The sequence below is a fragment of the Oncorhynchus gorbuscha genome, linkage group LG14 (genome assembly GCF_021184085.1).
Source record: "Oncorhynchus gorbuscha isolate QuinsamMale2020 ecotype Even-year linkage group LG14, OgorEven_v1.0, whole genome shotgun sequence".
NCBI classification, from domain to species: domain Eukaryota; kingdom Metazoa; phylum Chordata; class Actinopteri; order Salmoniformes; family Salmonidae; genus Oncorhynchus; species Oncorhynchus gorbuscha.
In genome coordinates, this window is record NC_060186.1 from 82,670,035 (window position 1) to 82,690,034 (window position 20,000).

General features: G+C 45.9%; 1 protein-coding gene across 2 annotated transcripts in view; it reads left to right on the forward strand.

The window, feature by feature from the left end:
- Window positions 1-20,000, forward strand: part of nbas (NBAS subunit of NRZ tethering complex) — a 284,978-nt gene that overhangs the window by 228,519 nt on the left and 36,459 nt on the right. For both annotated transcript variants that reach the window (XM_046299129.1, XM_046299130.1), the window contains exons 48-50: window positions 2,564-2,766; window positions 8,731-8,820; window positions 8,967-9,150. In XM_046299129.1, the coding sequence (XP_046155085.1) occupies window positions 2,564-2,766; window positions 8,731-8,820; window positions 8,967-9,150 (477 nt within the window). The remainder of the gene's footprint in view (window positions 1-2,563; window positions 2,767-8,730; window positions 8,821-8,966; window positions 9,151-20,000) is intronic.

The window sequence follows — 20,000 nt, forward strand, 5'->3', positions numbered from 1 at the left end:
TCTCTCCCCTACTCTCTCTCTCTCTCCTCTCTCTCTCTCTCTCCCTACTCTCTCTCTCTCCCCTACTCTCTCTCTCTCCCTCTACTCTCTCTCTCCCCTACTCTCTCTCCCTCTCCCCTCTCTCTCTCCCTACTCTCTCTCCCCCTCTCTCTCTCCCCTACTCTCTCTCTCCCCCTACTCTCTCTCTCCCCCCTTACTCTCTCTCCCCCTACTCTCTCTCCCCCTACTCTCTCTCCCCCTACTCTCTCTCCCCCTACTCTCTCTCCCCCTACTCTCTCTCTCCCCTACTCTCTCTCTCCCCCTCTCTCTCTCTCCCCTACTCTCTCTCTCTCTCTCCCCTACTCTCTCTCTCTCTCTCCCCTACTCTCTCTCCCTACTCTCTCCCCCTACTCTCTCTCTCTCCCCTACTCTCTCTCCCCTTACTCTCTCTCCCCCTTACTCTCTCTCTCTCCCTTACTCTCTCTCTCCCCTACTCTCTCTCCCCTACTCTCTCTCTCCCCCTACTCTCTCTCTCTCTCTCTCCCCTCTCTCTCTCTCTCCCTACTCTCTCTCTCTCCCTACTCTCTCTCTCTCCCCTACTCTCTCTCTCCCCTACTCTCTCTCTCTCCCTACTCTCTCTCTCTCCCTACTCTCTCTCTCTCTCCCCTACTCTCTCTCTCTCTCTCCTCTCTCTCTCTCCTACTCTCTCTCTCTCTCTCCCCTACTCTCTCTCTCTCCCCTACTCTCTCTCTCTCTCCCTCTCTCTCTCTCTCTCCCCTACTCTCTCTCTCTCCCCTACTCTCTCTCTCCCCTACTCTCTCTCTCTCCCTCTCTCTCTCTCCCCTACTCTCTCTCTCTTCTACTCTCTCTCCCCTACTCTCTCTCCCCCTACTCTCTCTCTCCCCTTCTCTCTCTCTCCCCTTACTCTCTCTCTCCCCTACTATCTCTCTCCCCCTACTCTCTCTCTCTCCCCTACTCTCTCTCTCTCCCCTACTCTCTCTCTCTCCCCTACTCTCTCTCTCTCCCCTACTCTCTCTCTCCCCTACTCTCTCTGTCTCCCCTACTCTCTCTCTCTCTCCCCTACTCTCTCTCTCTCCCCTACTCTCTCTCTCTCTCCCCTACTCTCTCTCTCTCTCCCCTACTCTCTCTCTCCCCTACTCTCTCTCTCTCCCTACTCTCTCTCTCTCCCTCTCTCTCTCTCTCCCTACTCTCCCTCTCTCTCTCTCTCTCCCTACTCTCTCTCTCCCTTCTCTCTCTCTCTCCCCTACTCTCTCTCTCTCCCTACTCTCTCTCTCTCCCTACTCTCTCTCTCCCCTACTCTCTCTCTCCCCTACTCTCTCTCTCCCCTACTCTCTCTCTCCCCTCTCTCTCTCCCCCTACTCTCTCTCTCCCCTACTTCTCTCTCTCCCCTACTCTCTCTCTCTCCCTACTCTCTCTCCCCTACTCTCTCTCTCCCCTACTCTCTCTCTCTCTCTCTCTCTCTCTCTCTCTCTCTCTCTCTCTCTCTCTCTCTCTCTCTCTCTCTCTCTCTCTCTCTCTCTCCCCCCTACTCTCTCTCTCTCTTCTACTCTCTCTCCCCACTCTCTCTCTCCCCTTACTCTCTCTCTCCCCTACTCTCTCTCTCTCCCTCTCTCTCTCTCTCTCTCCCCCTACTCTCTCTCTCTCTCTCTCTCTCTCTCCCCCTACTCTCTCTCTCTCCCCTACTCTCTCTCTCTCCCCTACTCTCTCTCTCTCTCTCCTCTCTCTCTCTCTCTCTCCCTACTCTCTCTCTCTCTCCCCTACTCTCTCTCTCTCCCCTACTCTCTCTCTCCCCTACTCTCTCTCTCTCCCCCTACTCTCTCTCTCTCCCCTACTCTCTCTCTCTCCCCCTACTCTCTCTCCCCCTACTCTCTCTCTCCCCTACTCTCTCTCTCTCCCTACTCTCTCTCTCTCTCCCCTACTCTCTCTCCCCCTACTCTTTCTCTCCCCCTACTCTCTCTCTCCCCCTACTCTCTCTCTCCCCCTACTCTCTCTCTCCCCCTACTCTCTCTCTCCCCCTACTCTCTCTCTCTCCCCTACTCTCTCTCCCCACTCTCTCTCCCCCTACTCTCTCTCCCCCTCTCTCTCTCTCCCCTCTCTCTCTCTCTCTCTCTCCCCCTACTCTCTCTCTCTCTCCCCCTACTCTCTCTCTCTCTCTCCCCCCTACTCTCTCTCTCCCCCTCTCTCTCCCTCTACTCTCTCTCTCTCCCCCTCTCTCTCTCTCCCCCTACTCTCTCTCCCCTCTCTCTCTCCCTCCCCTACTCTCTCTCTCTCTCTCTCTCTCTCTCTACTCTCTCTCTCTCCCCCTACTCTCTCTCTCTCCCCCTACTCTCTCTCTCCCCCTACTCTCTCTCTCTCTCTCTCTCTCTCTCTCTCTCTAGTCTCTACTCTCTCCTCTACTCTCTCTCTCTCCCCTACTCTCTCTCTCTCCCCTACTCTCTCTCTCTCCCCTACTCTCTCTCTCTCCCCTACTCGCTCTCTCTCCCCTACTCTCTCTCTCTCCCCTACTCTCTCTCTCTCTCTCTCTCTCTCTCTCTCTCTCTCTCTCTCTCTCTCTCTCTCTCAGGAACGGTTGCAGAGCTACAGTCGTACCTATGATCTCTCCCGTTCTGAACGGTCCAAAGTCCAGGCCCTGGCTGTCACCATGGCGACAGACGGACAGCCACTGGAGCAAATCGGAGAGCTGCTGGGCATCGCTGTGGGCAACCTGGACCTGTCAATCAAAACCGTTCTGCAGGTGGCCGTGGAGAATGTAGTCTCTGCCCTTAGGTATAAACTCCTCCTTTTACCTCATCTCTCTCTCGCTCTCGCGTTCGCTCTCTAGTCTGGTGTATATAGTCTAGTGTATATAGTCTGGTGTATATAGTCTGGTGTATATAGTCTGGTGTATATAGTCTGGTGTATATAGTCTGGTGTATATAGTCTGGTGTATATAGTCTGGTGTATATAGTCTGGTGTATATAGTCTGGTGTATATAGTCTGGTGTATATAGTCTGGTGTATATAGTCTGGTGTATATAGTCTGGTGTATAGGATAGTCTGGTGTATAGGATAGTCTGGTGTATAGGATAGTCTGGTGTATAGGATAGTCTGGTGTATAGGATAGTCTGGTGTATAGGATAGTCTGGTGTATAGGATAGTCTAGTGTATATAGTCTAGTGTATATAGTCTAGTGTATATAGTCTAGTGTATATAGTCTGGTGTATATAGTCTAGTGTATATAGTCTAGTGTATATAGTCTAGTGTATATAGTCTGGTGTATATAGTCTGGTGTATATAGTCTAGTGTATATAGTCTGGTGTATATAGTCTGGTGTATATAGTCTGGTGTATATAGTCATTGTGTGAGGCCTGTATTGTTTCTCTGTAACAGAACCTGGGTCTCTGACTAATGGATGTCCCTTGTATCTGTCATACAAGGTGTGTGTGTGTGTGTGTGTGTGTGTGTGTGTGTGTGTGTGTGTGTGTGTGTGTGTGTGTGTGTGTGTGTGTGTGTGTGTGTGTGTGTGTGTGTGTGTGTGTGTGTGTGTGTGTGTGTGTGTGTGTGTGTGTGTGTGTGTGTGTGTGTGTGTGTGTGTGTGTGTGTGTGTGTGTGTGTGTGTGTGTGTGTGTGTGCGCGCCTCGCAGCTTAGTGGAGTCGGGAAATATTTTTGTATAATGTCTTTGTATAAAAAAAATGTGTCGCCTCTGTCACACACACACACACACACACACACACACACACACACACACACACACACACACACACACACACACATACGATCCCTCTGCAGCAAAGCTGGGACTGCAGGCCCTGAAAATAACATGATACTGGAAGAGAGCTCTGTGGGAACAGATAGATATAGCCGTCTGTCTGTCTGTCTGTCTGTCTGTGTTGAACCCTGTCTGTCTGTCTGTGTTGAACCCTGTCTGTCTGTCTGTCTGTCTGTGTTGAACCCTGTCTGTCTGTCTGTGTTGAACCCTGTCTGTCTGTCTGTCTGTCTGTGTTGAACCCTGTCTGTCTGTGTTGAACCCTGTCTGTCTGTGTTGAGTCCTGTCTGTCTGTCTGTCTGTCTGTCTGTCTGTCTGTCTGTCTGTCTGTCTGTCTGTGTTGAACCCTGTCTGTCTGTCTGTGTTGAACCCTGTCTGTCTGTCTGTCTGTGTTGAACCCTGTCTGTCTGTCTGTGCTGAACCCTGTCTGTCTGTCTGTCTGTCTGTGTTGAACCTTGTCTGCCTGTCTGTCTGTGTTGAACCCTGTCTGTCTGTCTGTGTTGAACCCTGTCTGTCTGTCTGTCTGTGTTGAACCCTGTCTGTCTGTCTGTGTTGAACCCTGTCTGTCTGTCTGTGTTGAACCCTGTCTGTCTGTCTGTGTTGAACCCTGTCTGTCTGTGTTGAGTCCTGTCTGTGTTGAACCCTGTCTGTCTGTCTGTCTGTGTTGAGTCCTGTCTGTCCTGTCTGTCTGTGTTGAACCCTGTCTGTCTGTGTTGAACCCTGTGTCTGTGTTGAACCCTGTCTGTCTGTGTTGAACCCTGTCTGCCTGTCTGTCTGTGTTGATCCCTGTCTGCCTGTCTGTCTGTGTTGATCCCTGTCTGTCTGCCTGTCTGTCTGTGTTGAACCCTGTCTGTCTGTGTTGAACCCTGTCTGTCTGTGTTGAACCCTGTCTGTCTGTGTTGAACCCTGTGTCTGTGTTGAACCCTGTCTGTCTGTGTTGAACCCTGTCTGCCTGTCTGTCTGTGTTGAACCCTGTCTGCCTGTCTGTCTGTGTTGATCCCTGTCTGCCTGTCTGTCTGTGTTGATCCCTGTCTGCCTGTCTGTCTGTGTTGATCCCTGTCTGCCTGTCTGTCTGTGTTGAACCCTGTCTGTCTGTGTTGAACCCTGTCTGTCTGTCTGTGTTGAACCCTGTCTGTCTGTCTGTGTTGAACCCTGTCAGTCTGTCTGTCTGTGTTGAACCCTGTCAGTCTGTCTGTCTGTGTTGAACCCTGTCAGTCTGTCTGTCTGTGTTGAACCCTGTCAGTCTGTCTGTCTGTGTTGAACCCTGTCTGTCTGTCTGTCTGTGTTGAACCTTGTCTGCCTGTCTGTCTGTGTTGAACCCTGTCTGTCTGTCTGTGTTGAACCCTGTCTGTCTGTCTGTGTTGAACCCTGTCTGTCTGTCTGTCTGTGTTGAACCCTGTCTGTCTGTCTGTCTGTGTTGAACCCTGTCTGTCTGTGTTGAGTCCTGTCTGTCTGTCTGTGTTGAACCCTGTCTGTCTGTCTGTGTTGAGTCCTGTCTGTCCTGTCTGTCTGTGTTGAACCCTGTCTGTCTGTGTTGAACCCTGTGTCTGTGTTGAACCCTGTCTGTCTGTGTTGAACCCTGTCTGCCTGTCTGTCTGTGTTGAACCCTGTCTGCCTGTCTGTCTGTGTTGATCCCTGTCTGCCTGTCTGTCTGTGTTGAACCCTGTCTGTCTGTGTTGAACCCTGTCTGTCTGTGTTGAACCCTGTCTGTCTGTGTTGAGTCCTGTCTGTCTGTCTGTGTTGAACCCTGTCTGTCTGTCTGTGTTGAACCCTGTCTGTCTGTGTTGAGTCCTGTCTGTCTGTCTGTCTGTCTGTCTGTGTTGAACCCTGTCTGTCTGTCTGTGTTGAGTCCTGTCTGTCTGTCTGTGCTGAACCCTGTCTGTCTGTGTTGAACCCTGTGTCTGTGTTGAACCCTGTCTGTCTGTGTTGAACCCTGTCTGCCTGTCTGTCTGTGTTGATCCCTGTCTGCCTGTCTGTCTGTGTTGATCCCTGTCTGTCTGCCTGTCTGTCTGTGTTGAACCCTGTCTGTCTGTGTTGAACCCTGTCTGTCTGTGTTGAACCCTGTCTGTCTGTGTTGAGTCCTGTCTGTCTGTCTGTGTTGAACCCTGTCTGTCTGTCTGTCTGTGTTGAACCCTGTCTGCCTGTCTGTCTGTGTTGAACCCTGTCTGTCTGTGTTGAGTCCTGTCTGTCTGTGTTGAACCCTGTCTGTCTGTCTGTGTTGAACCCTGTCTGTCTGTCTGTCTGTGTTGAACCCTGTCTGTCTGTGTTGAACCCTGTCTGTTTGTCTGTGCTGAATCCTGTCTGTCGGTCTGTCTGTGTTGAACCCTGTCTGTCTGTGTTGAACCCTGTCTGTCTGTGTTGAACCCTGTCTGTCTGTGTTGAACCCTGTCTGTCTGTGTTGAACCCTGTCTGTCTGTGTTGAGTCCTGTCTGTCTGTCTGTGTTGAACCCTGTCTGTCTGTCTGTCTGTGTTGAACCCTGTCTGTCTGTCTGTGTTGAACCCTGTCTGTCTGTCTGTCTGTGTTGAACCCTGTCTGTCTGTGTTGAACCCTGTCTGTTTGTCTGTGCTGAATCCTGTCTGTCGGTCTGTCTGTGTTGAGTCCTGTCTGTCTGTCTGTGTTGAACCCTGTCTGTCTGTCTGTCTGTCTGTCTGTGTTGAACCCTGTCTGTCTGTGTTGAACCCTGTCTGTCTGACTGTCTGTGTTGAACCCTGACTGTCTGTGTTGAATCCTGTCTGTCTGTCTGTGTTGAACCCTGTCTGTCTGTGTTGAGTCCTGTCTGTCTGTCTGTTTGAACCCTGTCTGCCTGTCTGTCTGTGTTGAACCCTGTCTGCCTGTCTGTCTGTGTTGAACCCTGTCTGTCTGTGTTGAACCCTGTCTGTCTGTCTGTGTTGAACCCTGTCTGTCTGTGTTGAGTCCTGTCTGTCTGTGTTGAACCCTGTCTGTCTGTCTGTGTTGAACCCTGTCTGTCTGTCTGTGCTGAACCCTGTCTGTCTGTCTGTCTGTCTGTCTGTGTTGAACCCTGTCTGTTTGTCTGTGCTGAATCCTGTCTGTCTGTGTTGAACCCTGTCTGTCTGTCTGTGCTGAACCCTGTCTGTCTGTCTGTCTGTGTTGAACCCTGTCTGTCTGTCTGTGTTGAACCCTGTCTGTCTGTCTGTGTTGAACCCTGTCTGTCTGTCTGTCTCTGTGTTGAACCCCTGTCTGTCTGTCTGTCTGTGTTGAACCCTGTCAGTCTGTCTGTCTGTGTTGAACCCTGTCTGTCTGTCTGTGTTGAACCCTGTCTGTCTGTCTGTGTTGAACCCTGTCTGTCTGTCTGTCTGTGTTGAACCCTGTCTGCCTGTCTGTCTGTGTTGAACCCTGTCTGTCTGTCTGTGTTGAACCCTGTCTGTCTGTCTGTGTTGAACCCTGTCTGTCTGTGTGTTGAACCCTGTCTGTCTGTCTGTGTGTCTGTCTGTCTGTGTTGAACCCTGTCTGTCTGTCTGTGTTGAGCCCTGTCTGTCTGTCTGTGTTGAGTCCTGTCTGTCTGTCTGTCTGTCTGTCTGTGTTGAACCCTGTCTGTCTGTCTGTGTTGAGTCCTGTCTGTCTGTCTGTGTTGAGTCCTGTCTGTCTGTCTGTGTTGAGTCCTGTCTGTCTGTCTGTGTTGAGTCCTGTCTGTCCGTCCGTCCGTCCGTCTGTCTGTGTTGAGTCCTGTCTGTCTGTCTGTGTTGAACCCTGTCTGTCTGTCTGTCTCTGTCTGTCTGTCTGTCTGTGTTGAACCCTGTGTCTGTCTGTCTGTCTGTGTTGAACCCTGTGTCTGTCTGTCTGTCTGTCTGTCTGTCTGTCTGTGTGTGTGTGTTGAATCCTGTCTGTCTGTCTGTGTTGAGTCCTGTCTGTCTGTCTGTCTGTCTGTGTGTGTTGAATCCTGTCTGTCTGTCTGTGTTGAGTCCTGTCTGTCTGTGCTGAATTATGTCTGTCTGTCTGTGTTGAACCCTGTCTGTCTGTGTTGAACCCTGTCTGTCTGTCTGTGTTGAACCCTGTCTGTCTGTCTGTCTGTCTGTCTGTGTTGAACCCTGTCTGTCTGTCTGTGTTGAACCCTGTCTGCCTGTCTGTCTGTATGTCTGTCTGTCTGTGTTGAACCCTGTCTGTCTGTGTTGAACCCTGTCTGTCTGTCTGTGTTGAACCCTGTCTGTCTGTCTGTGTTGAACCCTGTCTGTCTGTCTGTGTTGAACCCTGTCTGTCTGTCTGTGTTGAACCCTGTCTGTCTGTCTGTGTTGAGCCCTGTCTGTCTGTCTGTGTTGAGTCCTGTCTGTCTGTGTTGAGTCCTGTCTGTCTGTCTGTCTGTCTGTCTGTCTGTCTGTCTGTCTGTCTGTGTTGAACCCTGTCTGTCTGTCTGTGTTGAGTCCTGTCTGTCTGTCTGTGTTGAGTCCTGTCTGTCTGTCTGTGTTGAGTCCTGTCTGTCCGTCCGTCCGTCCGTCTGTCTGTGTTGAGTCCTGTCTGTCTGTCTGTCTGTGTTGAACCCTGTCTGTCTGTCTGTCTGTCTGTCTGTCTGTCTGTCTGTCTGTCTGTCTGTCTGTCTGTCTGTCTGTCTGTCTGTCTGTCTGTGTCTGTCTGTCTGTCTGTGTTGAACCCTCTGTCTGTCTGTCTGTCTGTCTGTCTGTCTGTCTGTCTGTCTGTCTGTCTGTCTGTCTGTCTGTCTGTCTGTCTGTGTGTCTGTGTGTCTGTCTGTGTGTGTGTGTGTGTGTTGAATCCTGTCTGTCTGTCTGTCTGTGTTGAGTCCTGTCTGTCTGTCTGTCTGTCTGTCTGTGTTGAATCCTGTCTGTCTGTCTGTGTTGAGTCCTGTCTGTCTGTCTGTGTTGAGTCCTGTCTGTCTGTCTGTCTGTCTGTCTGTGCTGAATCATGTCTGTCTGTGCTGAATTATGTCTGTCTGTCTGTGTTGAACCCTGTCTGTCTGTCTGTGCTCAATCATGTTTGTCTGCCTGTTCTGAATCCTGTCTGTTGTTTTTGCCAGTGGAGACCAGGAGGTGGTGAATGATTACCCAGAACCCCTCATGGTGTTGGAGGGGATGGTCACTGCAGTGCACAACCATGTCCAGAGCGGGTGAGAGAGACTCAACCACACACTGCTTTAGAGATGCTTCTCTAACACACACATAACATGTGTCTGTCTGTCTGTCTGTCTGTCTGTCTGTCTGTCTGTCTGTCTGTCTGTCTGTCTGTCTGTCTGTCTGTCTGTCTGTCTCCCAGTGACTCTGTGGTCAGTTCTGATGACCTGTTGGCGTGGTTACGACCGTTCTGCAGCGATGGCTCTCGTGCGGTGCGACCACGTATCGAGGTTCTGCAGATTCTGGAGAATAACTTCAGTCTGAGGGACAGTGACGTTCATCTGCTGCTACTCTACAGGACCCAAGCTGTACTGAAGGACTTACAGGTAACACTCATTCTCGGGCTGTCCCCGACAACAACAACAACAACAACAGTTTGGTGTATCCAGAGTCGTCTGATCTTCTGACCAATTGACGGGTGAAATGTTTTTAAAACGTGTATTTTTCCACATATAGACACACCTTTATGCGTTATAATAAAATAGAACATTGTGCGCTGATCTTGTCTGATGCTTTAAGCACACTGTTAATGATATAATTAAGACACACAAACAACTCAAGAGGGAGCTAGAGATCAAGATAAGCAATAAACCTGTTCCTGACCGTGCTCCTCCTGCTTCCCAGATTCTGCCCTTACGCTCATGGAGTTGACGGTCTTTCGGCTCCACCAGGGGTCGGCAACCTTTCTCGTTCTGCCAATTTATCGTACCGTTTCTACCGATCTCGTGTGGAATTTATCGTACCGTTTGCGCCAGTTATGATTTTCAGATGCACTTTTTAATTTCAATTTTGTATCTCTAAATCATTTGTCATGTTATTTATCTAAATCTAATTTCAATCTAAATGAAAATTATACAAATCAAAAATGTATCTAATGCAAGAGTACCTGCCTCTGCCAAATGGACAGATTGTATGATAGCCTCCACCGCGAGTCAGCTGAAGAACTTAACGCAGAATGCAGAGAGAGGCCTGTATACCAATGCATGTAACTGATATTGCCAACTAGGGGTAAAAATAGCCGACTTTAAGCCAACAAATGAAAATATTGCAGGTAGAAAATATCCTGATTTAAAAGAATGATCCTATATATCACATTGGCTTAGCATGGCAGTTAGTTAGCATTCTACTCTTCCTGTCTGCATCGAACTTGAAACATTGTATCAACTATCAACTGGGACCGACTCAAAACTTGCACGAGCAAACTAGCAACATTGTATCAACTGGGACCGACTCAAAGCTTGCACGAGCAAACTAGCAACATTGTTGGCAATAGGTTGGCTGAGTGAGTATAGTGTAGAGGCCTGGGCTACAGGTTGGCTGAGTGAGTATAGTGTAGAGGCCTGGGCTACAGGTTGGCTGAGTGAGTATAGTGTAGAGGCCTGGGCTATAGGTTGGCTGAGTGAGTATAGTGTAGAGGCCTGGGCTATAGGTTGGCTGAGTGAGTATAGTGTAGAGGCCTGGGCTATAGGTTGGCTGAGTGAGTATAGTGTAGAGGCCTGGGCTACAGGTTGGCTGAGTGAGTATAGTGTAGAGGCTATAGGCCTGATGCTCTCTGCTAGAGCCAATAAGGTAGGCTATAGGCCTGATGCTCTCTGCTAGAGCCAATAAGGTAGGCTATAGGTCTGATGCTCTCTGCTAGAAGCCAATAAGGTAGGCTATAGGCCTGATGCTCTCTGCTAGAGCCAATAAGGTAGGCTATAGGCCTGATGTTCTCTGCTAAAGCCAATAAGGTAGGCTATTACATTTACATTTACATTTAAGTCATTTAGCAGATGCTCTTAGGCCTGATGTTCTCTGCTAGAGCCAATAAGGTAGGCTATAGGCCTGATGCTCTCTGCTAGAGCCAATAAGGTAGGCTATAGGCCTGATGTTCTCTGCTAGAGACAATAAGGTAGGCTATAGGCCTGATGCTCTCTGCTAGAGCCAATAAGGTAGGCTATAGGCCTGATGCTCTCTGCTAGAGCCAATAAGGTAGGCTATAGGCCTGATGCTCTCTGCTAGAGCCAATAAGGTAGGCTATAGGCCTGATGTTCTCTGCTGGAGCCAATAAGGTAGGCTATAGGCCTGATGCTCTCTGCTAGAGCCAATAAGGTAGGCTATAGGCCTGATGTTCTCTGCTAGAGCCAATAAGGTAGGCTATAGGCCTGATGCTCTCTGCTAGAGCCAATAAGGTAGGCTATAGGCCTGATGCTCTCTGCTAGAGCCAATAAGGTAGGCTATAGGCCTGATGCTCTCTGCTAGAGCCAATAAGGTAGGCTATAGGCCTGATGCTCTCTGCTAGAGCCAATAAGGTAGGCTATAGGCCTGATGCTCTCTGCTAGAGCCAATAAGTTAGGCTATAGGCCTGATGCTCTCTGCTAGAGCCAATAAGGTAGGCTATAGGCCTGATGCTCTCTGCTAGAGCCAATAAGGTAGGCTATAGGCCTGATGCTCTCTGCTAGAGCCAATAAGGTAGGCTATAGGCCTGATGCTCTCTGCTAGAGCCAATAAGGTAGGCTATAGGCCTGATGCTCTCTGCTAGAGCCAATAAGGTAGGCTATAGGCCTGATGCTCTCTGCTAGAGCCAATAAGAGCCCATTGTTGTTCGCTCCACTAAAAGACAGATTCACGCATTTTCATCGTCTTCTCTTTACAGCAATAGCCATTTGCTTTCCAAACTATATTTTTCTGCGATTGTATTTTGAAGTGTTTCTATATGAACGGTTTTGATTGACAGGTCCAAGTTGCCCACAGGCCTGGCTGGACACCTCTCCACTTTTCACAGACAGTCCCAACTCAACAATCATCTCGTGTTGCTGCCTTTCCTTTCGACTGCAGGAAATGGTGTGGGAGATATAAGTCTCCAACTTCAGTGATTTTTGCAATTCGTTCCAGTCACTGGCAGCAGAGAACTGGAACGAAAGGTGGCCAAATGAGGTGGTTGGCTTCAGGGATGATCAGTGAGATACACCTGCTGGGGCGCGTGCTTCAGGTGGGTGTTGCCATCGTGACCAGTGACCTGAGATAAGGCGGAGCATTACCTAGCATGGACTAGCTTTACCTAGCATGGACTTGTAGATGACCTGGAGCCAGTGGGTCTGGCGACGAATATGTAGCGAGGGCCAGCCGACTAGAGCATACAGGTCGCAGTGGTTGGTGGTATAAGGTGCTTTAATAACAAAACGGATGGCACTGTGATAAACTGCATCCAGTTTGCTGAGTAGAGTGTTGGAAGCTATTTTGTAGATGACATCGCCGAAGTCGAGGATCGGTAGGATAGTCAGTTTTACTAGGGTAAGCTTGGCGGCGTGAGTGAAGGAGGCTTTGTTGCGGAATAGAAAGCAGACTCTAGATTTGATTTTAGATTGGAGATGTTTGATATGAGTCTGGAAGGAGAGTTTGCAGTCTAGCCAGACACCTAGGTACTTATAGATGTCCACATATTCAAGGTTGGAACCATCCAGGGTGGTGATGCTGGTCAGGCGTGCGGGTGCAGGCAGTGAACGGTTGAAAAGCATGCATTTGGTTTTACTTGCACAGTGTCCATTTATATAGACAGGAGTAGGGTTAATAAGGGTTAATTAGGCTAAATAAATTTTTGGCAATTTAATTCAATTTACTAAAGGAAAGGTTATCTTCCCCTAGCCTTATGGACTCACTGCCGATGAGTCCATGATGTCAATCTACCATCCCCCACAGTAGAAACGTTGACCTATTCTATTGGTCAGCTTGTGGATAAAGAAATGGCCCAGACTGACTCTGGGACAGTTTTGGGACGGTCGAGCCCAAATTCATACGACCAGTAGGCTTAGGTTACATACAAAAGCCATGCGGCTGTGTAACCGATCAGAACGTTTAGCTTAAACTGTCGATAAACTATTTTTTATCCACATTATAAGCACAGCAATGCGCACAAGACAGTAGGCTACGGGCGAATGCGCATTTGTCTTCCGAACAATGAAAGAAAGTTGATAACCAATAGAACGTGAGTGAAATAGACTACTGGTCTCAATGGTATATAGACGTCTTTATGATATAGACTACTGGTTTCAATGGTATATAGAAGTCTTTATTAACTAGACTACTGGTTTCAATGGTATATAGACGTCTTTATTAACTAGACTACTGGTTTCAATGGTATATAGAAGTCTTTATGATATAGACTACTGGTTTCAATGGTATATAGAAGTCTTTATGATATAGACTACTGGTTTCAATGCTATATAGACGTCTTTATGATATAGACTACTGGTTTCAATGCTATATAGACGTCTTTATGATATAGACTACTGGTTTCAATGGTATATAGAAGTCTTTATTAACTAGACTACTGGTTTCAATGGTATATAGAAGTCTTTATTAACTAGACTACTGGTTTCAATGGTATATAGAAGTCTTTATGATATAGACTACTGGTTTCAATGGTATATAGAAGTCTTTATTAACTAGACTACTGGTTTCAATGGTATATAGAAGTCTTTATGATATAGACTACTGGTTTCAATGGTATATAGAAGTCTTTATGATATAGACTACTGGTTTCAATGGTATATAGAAGTCTTTATGATATAGACTACTGGTTTCAATGGTATATAGAAGTCTTTATGATATAGACTACTGGATATAGACTACTGGTTTCAATGGTATATAGAAGTCTTTATGAATAGACTACTGGTTTCAATGGTATATAGACGTCTTTATTAACTAGACTACTGGTTTCAATGGTATATAGAAGTCTTTATGATATAGACTACTGGTTTCAATGGTATATAGACGTCTTTATTAACTAGACTACTGGTTTCAATGGTATATAGACGTCTTTATTAACTAGACTACTGGTTTCAATGGTATATAGAAGTCTTTATGATATAGACTACTGGTTTCAATGGTATATAGAAGTCTTTATGATATAGACTACTGGTTTCAATGGTATATAGACGTCTTTATGATATAGACTACTGGTTTCAATGGTATATAGAAGTCTTTATGATATAGACTACTGGTTTCAATGGTATATAGAAGTCTTTATGATATAGACTACTGGTTTCAATGGTATATAGACGTCTTTATGATATAGACTACTGGTTTCAATGGTATATAGAAGTCTTTATGATATAGACTACTGGTTTCAATGGTATATAGACGTCTTTATGATATAGACTACTGGTTTCAATGGTATATAGAAGTCTTTATGATATAGACTACTGGTTTCAATGGTATATAGAAGTCTTTATGATATAGACTACTGGTTTCAATGGTATATAGACGTCTTTATGATATAGACTACTGGTTTCAATGGTATATAGACGTCTTTATGATATAGACTACTGGTTTCAATGGTATATAGACGTCTTTATGATATAGACTACTGGTTTCAATGGTATATAGACGTCTTTATGATATAGACTACTGGTTTCAATGGTATATAGACGTCTTTATGATATAGACTACTGGTTTCAATGGTATATAGAAGTCTTTATGATATAGACTACTGGTCTCAATGGTATATAGACGTCTTTATGATATAGACTACTGGTTTCAATGGTATATAGACGTCTTTATGATATAGACTACTGGTTTCAATGCTATATAGACGTCTTTATGATATAGACTACTGGTTTCAATGCGATATAGACGTCTTTATGATATAGACTACTGGTCTCAATGGTATATAGAAGTCTTTATTAACTAGACTACTGGTTTCAATGGTATATAGACATCTTTATGAACTAGACTACTGGTTTCAATGGTATATAGACGTCTTTATGAAATAGACTACTGGTTTCAATGGTATATAGACGTCTTTATGATATAGACTACTGGTTTCAATGGTATATAGACGTCTTTATGATATAGACTACTGGTTTCAATGGTATATAGACGTCTTTATGATATAGACTACTGGTTTCAATGGTATATAGAAGTCTTTATGATATAGACTACTGGTTTCAATGCTATATAGACGTCTTTATGATATAGACTACTGGTTTCAATGCTATATAGACGTCTTTATGATATAGACTACTGGTTTCAATGGTATATAGAAGTCTTTATTAACTAGACTACTGGTTTCAATGGTATATAGAAGTCTTTATTAACTAGACTACTGGTTTCAATGGTATATAGAAGTCTTTATGATATAGACTACTGGTTTCAATGGTATATAGAAGTCTTTATTAACTAGACTACTGGTTTCAATGGTATATAGAAGTCTTTATGATATAGACTACTGGTTTCAATGGTATATAGAAGTCTTTATGATATAGACTACTGGTTTCAATGGTATATAGACGTCTTTATGAAATAGACTACTGGTTTCAATGGTATATAGACGTCTTTATGATATAGACTACTGGTTTCAATGGTATATAGACGTCTTTATTATATAGACTACTGGTTTCAATGGTATATAGAAGTCTTTATGATATAGACTACTGGTTTCAATGGTATATAGAAGTCTTTATGATATAGACTACTGGTTTCAATGGTATATAGACGTCTTTATGAAATAGACTACTGGTTTCAATGGTATATAGACGTCTTTATGATATAGACTACTGGTTTCAATGGTATATAGACGTCTTTATGAAATAGACTACTGGTTTCAATGGTATATAGACGTCTTTATTATATAGACTACTGGTTTCAATGGTATATAGAAGTCTTTATGAAATAGACTACTGGTTTCAATGGTATATAGACATCTTTATGAACTAGACTACTGGTTTCAATGGTATATAGAAGTCTTTATGAAATAGACTACTGGTTTCAATGGTATATAGACGTCTTTATGATATAGACTACTGGTTTCAATGGTATATAGACGTCTTTATGATATAGACTACTGGTTTCAATGCTATATAGACGTCTTTATGATATAGACTACTGGTTTCAATGCTATATAGACATCTTTATTAACTAGACTACTGGTTTCAATGGTATATAGACGTCTTTATTATATAGACTACTGGTTTCAATGGTATATAGAAGTCTTTATGAAATAGACTACTGGTTTCAATGGTATATAGACGTCTTTATGATATAGACTACTGGTTTCAATGGTATATAGAAGTCTTTATGATATAGACTACTGGTTTCAATGGTATATAGAAGTCTTTATGATATAGACTACTGGTTTCAATGGTATATAGACGTCTTTATGATATAGACTACTGGTTTCAATGGTATATAGACGTCTTTATGATATAGACTACTGGTTTCAATGGTATATAGACGTCTTTATGATATAGACTACTGGTTTCAATGGTATATAGACGTCTTTATGATATAGACTACTGGTTTCAATGGTATATAGACGTCTTTATGATATAGACTACTGGTTTCAATGGTATATAGACGTCTTTATGATATAGACTACTGGTTTCAATGGTATATAGACGTCTTTATGATATAGACTACTGGTTTCAATGGTATATAGACGTCTTTATGATATAGACTACTGGTCTCAATGGTATATAGACGTCTTTATGATATAGACTACTGGTTTCAATGGTATATAGACGTCTTTATGATATAGACTACTGGTTTCAATGGTATATAGACGTCTTTATGATATAGACTACTGGTTTCAATGGTATATAGACGTCTTTATGATATAGACTACTGGTCTCAATGGTATATAGACGTCTTTATGATATAGACTACTGGTTTCAATGGTATATAGACGTCTTTATGATATAGACTACTGGTTTCAATGGTATATAGAAGTCTTTATGATATAGACTACTGGTTTCAATGGTATATAGAAGTCTTTATTAACTAGACTACTGGTTTCAATGGTATATAGACGTCTTTATGATATAGACTACTGGTTTCAATGGTATATAGAAGTCTTTATGATATAGACTACTGGTTTCAATGGTATATAGACGTCTTTATGAAATAGACTACTGGTTTCAATGGTATATAGAAGTCTTTATGATATAGACTACTGGTTTCAATGGTATATAGAAGTCTTTATGATATAGACTACTGGTTTCAATGGTATATAGAAGTCTTTATTAAATCATTCACAATTGTATCCATCGGCTTTTCTATCTTGTAACGGCCAAAAGCGATTTAAGTGCAATTGAACTTATTTTATCAAATTGCTTGGTGTTCCAAGGCAAATATTGTTGCATACAAAAACAATCTCTGTCGACCAACAGCCTAGCAACCACACAATCTCTGTCGACCAACAGCCTAGCAACCAGACAATCTCTGTCGACCAACAGCCTAGCGACCAGACGATCTCTGTCGACCAACAGCCTAGCGACCAGACGATCTCTGTCGACCAACAGCCTAGCAACCAGACAATCTCTGTCGACCAACAGCCTAGCAACCAGACAATCTCTGTCGACCAACAGCCTAGCAACCAGACAATCTCTGTCGACCAACAGCCTAGCAACCAGACAATCTCTGTCGACCAACAGCCTAGCGACCAGACGATCTCTGTCGACCAACAGCCTAGCGACCAGACGATCTCTGTCGACCAACAGCCTAGCGACCAGACGATCTCTGTCGACCAACAGCCTAGCAACCAGACAATCTCTGTCGACCAACAGCCTAGCAACCAGACAATCTCTGTCGACCAACAGCCTAGCAACCAGACAATCTCTGTCGACCAACAGCCTAGCAACCACACAATCTCTGTCGACCAACAGCCTAGCAACCAGACAATCTCTGTCGACCAACAGCCTAGCAACCACACAATCTCTGTCGACCAACAGCCTAGCAACCAGACAATCTCTGTCGACCAACAGCCTAGCAACCAGACAATCTCTGTCGACCAACAGCCTAGCAACCAGACAATCTCTGTCGACCAACAGCCTAGCAACCAGACAATCTCTGTCGACCAACAGCCTAGCGACCAGACAATCGATCAGTCGACTAAATGGGGTCAGCCCTGACACAAACAAACAGGCGGCATCGCCGTGGGCGGCTGGTCTGTTTCTGTCTAGACGGGTGTTGCGCTGGTTTACTGATTGGGAACACTCCTGACTTTAGGCCCACTGTAAAGAGCACATACAGTCAGACCTAGATCTACAAAATGTCTTCATGCATGTTTGTGAAAACAACACTGAGTGTGAACCGCTCTCATATGAAGCACTGTAATAGACTGCCTTCCTCCTGCTGTCAGTCTGACATGGGGAGTCTCTTTCCCCCTGGGTGTTTTCCTCCTGCAGTCTGACTGACATGGAGTCTCTTTCCCCTGGGTGTTTTCCTCCTGCAGTCTGACATGGAGAGTCTCTTTTCCCTGGGTGTTTTCCTCCTGCAGTCTGTCTGACATGGAGAGTCTCTTTTCCCTGGGTGTTTTCCTCCTGCAGTCTGTCTGACATGGGGAGTCTCTTTTCCCCTGGGTGTTTTCCTCCTGCAGTCTGACATGGAGAGTTTCTTTTCCCCTGGGTGTTTTCCTCCTGCAGTCTGACATGGAGAGTTTCTTTTCCCCTGGGTGTTTTCCTCCTGCAGTCTGACATGGAGAGTTTCTTTTCCCCTGGGTGTTTTCCTCCTGCAGTCTGACATGGAGAGTTTATTTTCCCCTGGGTGTTTTCCTCCTGCAGTCTGACATGGAGAGTTTATTTTCCCCTGGGTGTTTTCCTCCTGCAGTCAGTCTGACATGGAGAGTTTCTTTTCCCCTGGGTGTTTTCCTCCTGCAGTCTGACATGGAGAGTCTCTTTTCCCTGGGTGTTTTCTTCCTGCAGTCTGTCTGACATGGAGAGTCTCTTTTCCCTGGGTGTTTTCCTCCTGCAGTCTGTCTGACATGGAGAGTCTCTTTTCCCTGGGTGTTTTCCTCCTGCAGTCTGACATGGGGAGTCCCTTTTCCCTGGGTGTTTTCCTCCTGCAGTCAGTCTGACATCGAGAGTCTCTTTTCCCTGGGTGTTTTCCTCCTGCAGTCTGACATGGAGTCTCTTTTCCCCTGGGTGTTTTCCTCCTGCAGTCTGACATGGAGAGTCTCTTTTCCCTGGGTGTTTTCCTCCTGCAGTCTGTCTGACATGGGGAGTCTCTCTTCCCTGGGTGTTTTCCTCCTGCAGTCTGTCTGACATGGGGAGTCTCTTTTCCCTGGGTGTTTTCCTCCTGCAGTCTGACATGGAGAGTCTATTTTCCCCTGGGTGTTTTCCTCCTGCAGTCTGACATGGAGAGTCTTTTCCCTGGGTGTTTTCCTCCTGCAGTCTGACATGGGGAGTCTCTTTTCCTGGGTGCTTTCCTCCTGCAGTCTGACATGGGGAGTCTCTTTTCCCTGGGTGTTTTCCTCCTGCAGTCAGTCTGACATGGAGGGTCTCTTTTCCCTGGGGGTTTTTCTCCTGCAGTCTGACATGGAGAGTCTCTTTTTCCCCTGGGTGTTTTCCTCCTGCAGTCTGACATGGAGAGTCTTTTTCCCCTGGGTGTTTTCCTCCTGCAGTCTGACATGACATGGAGAGTCTCTTTTCCCCTGGGTGTTTTCCTCCTGCAGTCTGTCTGACATGAGTCTCTTTTCCCTGGGTGTTTTCCTCCTGCAGTCTGACATGGAGAGTCTATTTTCCCCTGGGTGTTTTCCTCCTGCAGTCTGACATGGAGAGTCTTTTCCCTGGGTGTTTTCCTCCTGCAGTCTGACATGGGGAGTCTCTTTTCTCCTGGGTGCTTTCCTCCTGCAGTCTGACATGGGGAGTCTCTTTTCCCTGGGTGTTTTCCTCCTGCAGTCAGTCTGACATGGAGGGTCTCTTTTTCCCTGGGGGTTTTTCTCCTGCAGTCTGACATGGAGAGTCTCTTTTTCCCCTGGGTGTTTTCCTCCTGCAGTCTGACATGGAGAGTCTTTTTCCCCTGGGTGTTTTCCTCCTGCAGTCTGACATGGAGAGTCTCTTTTCCCCTGGGTGTTTTCCTCCTGCAGTCAGTCTGACTGACATGGGGTGGGTGTTTTCCTCCTGCAGTCTGACATGGGGAGTCTCTTTTCCCCTGGGTGTTTTCCTCCTGCAGTCTGACATGGAGAGTCTCTTTTCCCTGGGTGTGTTCCTCCTGCAGTCTGACATGGGGAGTCTCTTTTCCCCTGGGTGTTTTCCTCCTGCAGTCAGTCTGACTGACATGGAGAGTCTCTTTTCCCTGGGTGTTTTCCTCCTGCAGTCTGACATGGGGAGTCTCTTTTCCCCTGGGTGTTTTCCTCCTGCAGTCTGACATGGGGAGTCTATTTTCCCCTGGGTGTTTTCCTCCTGCAGTCAGTCTGACT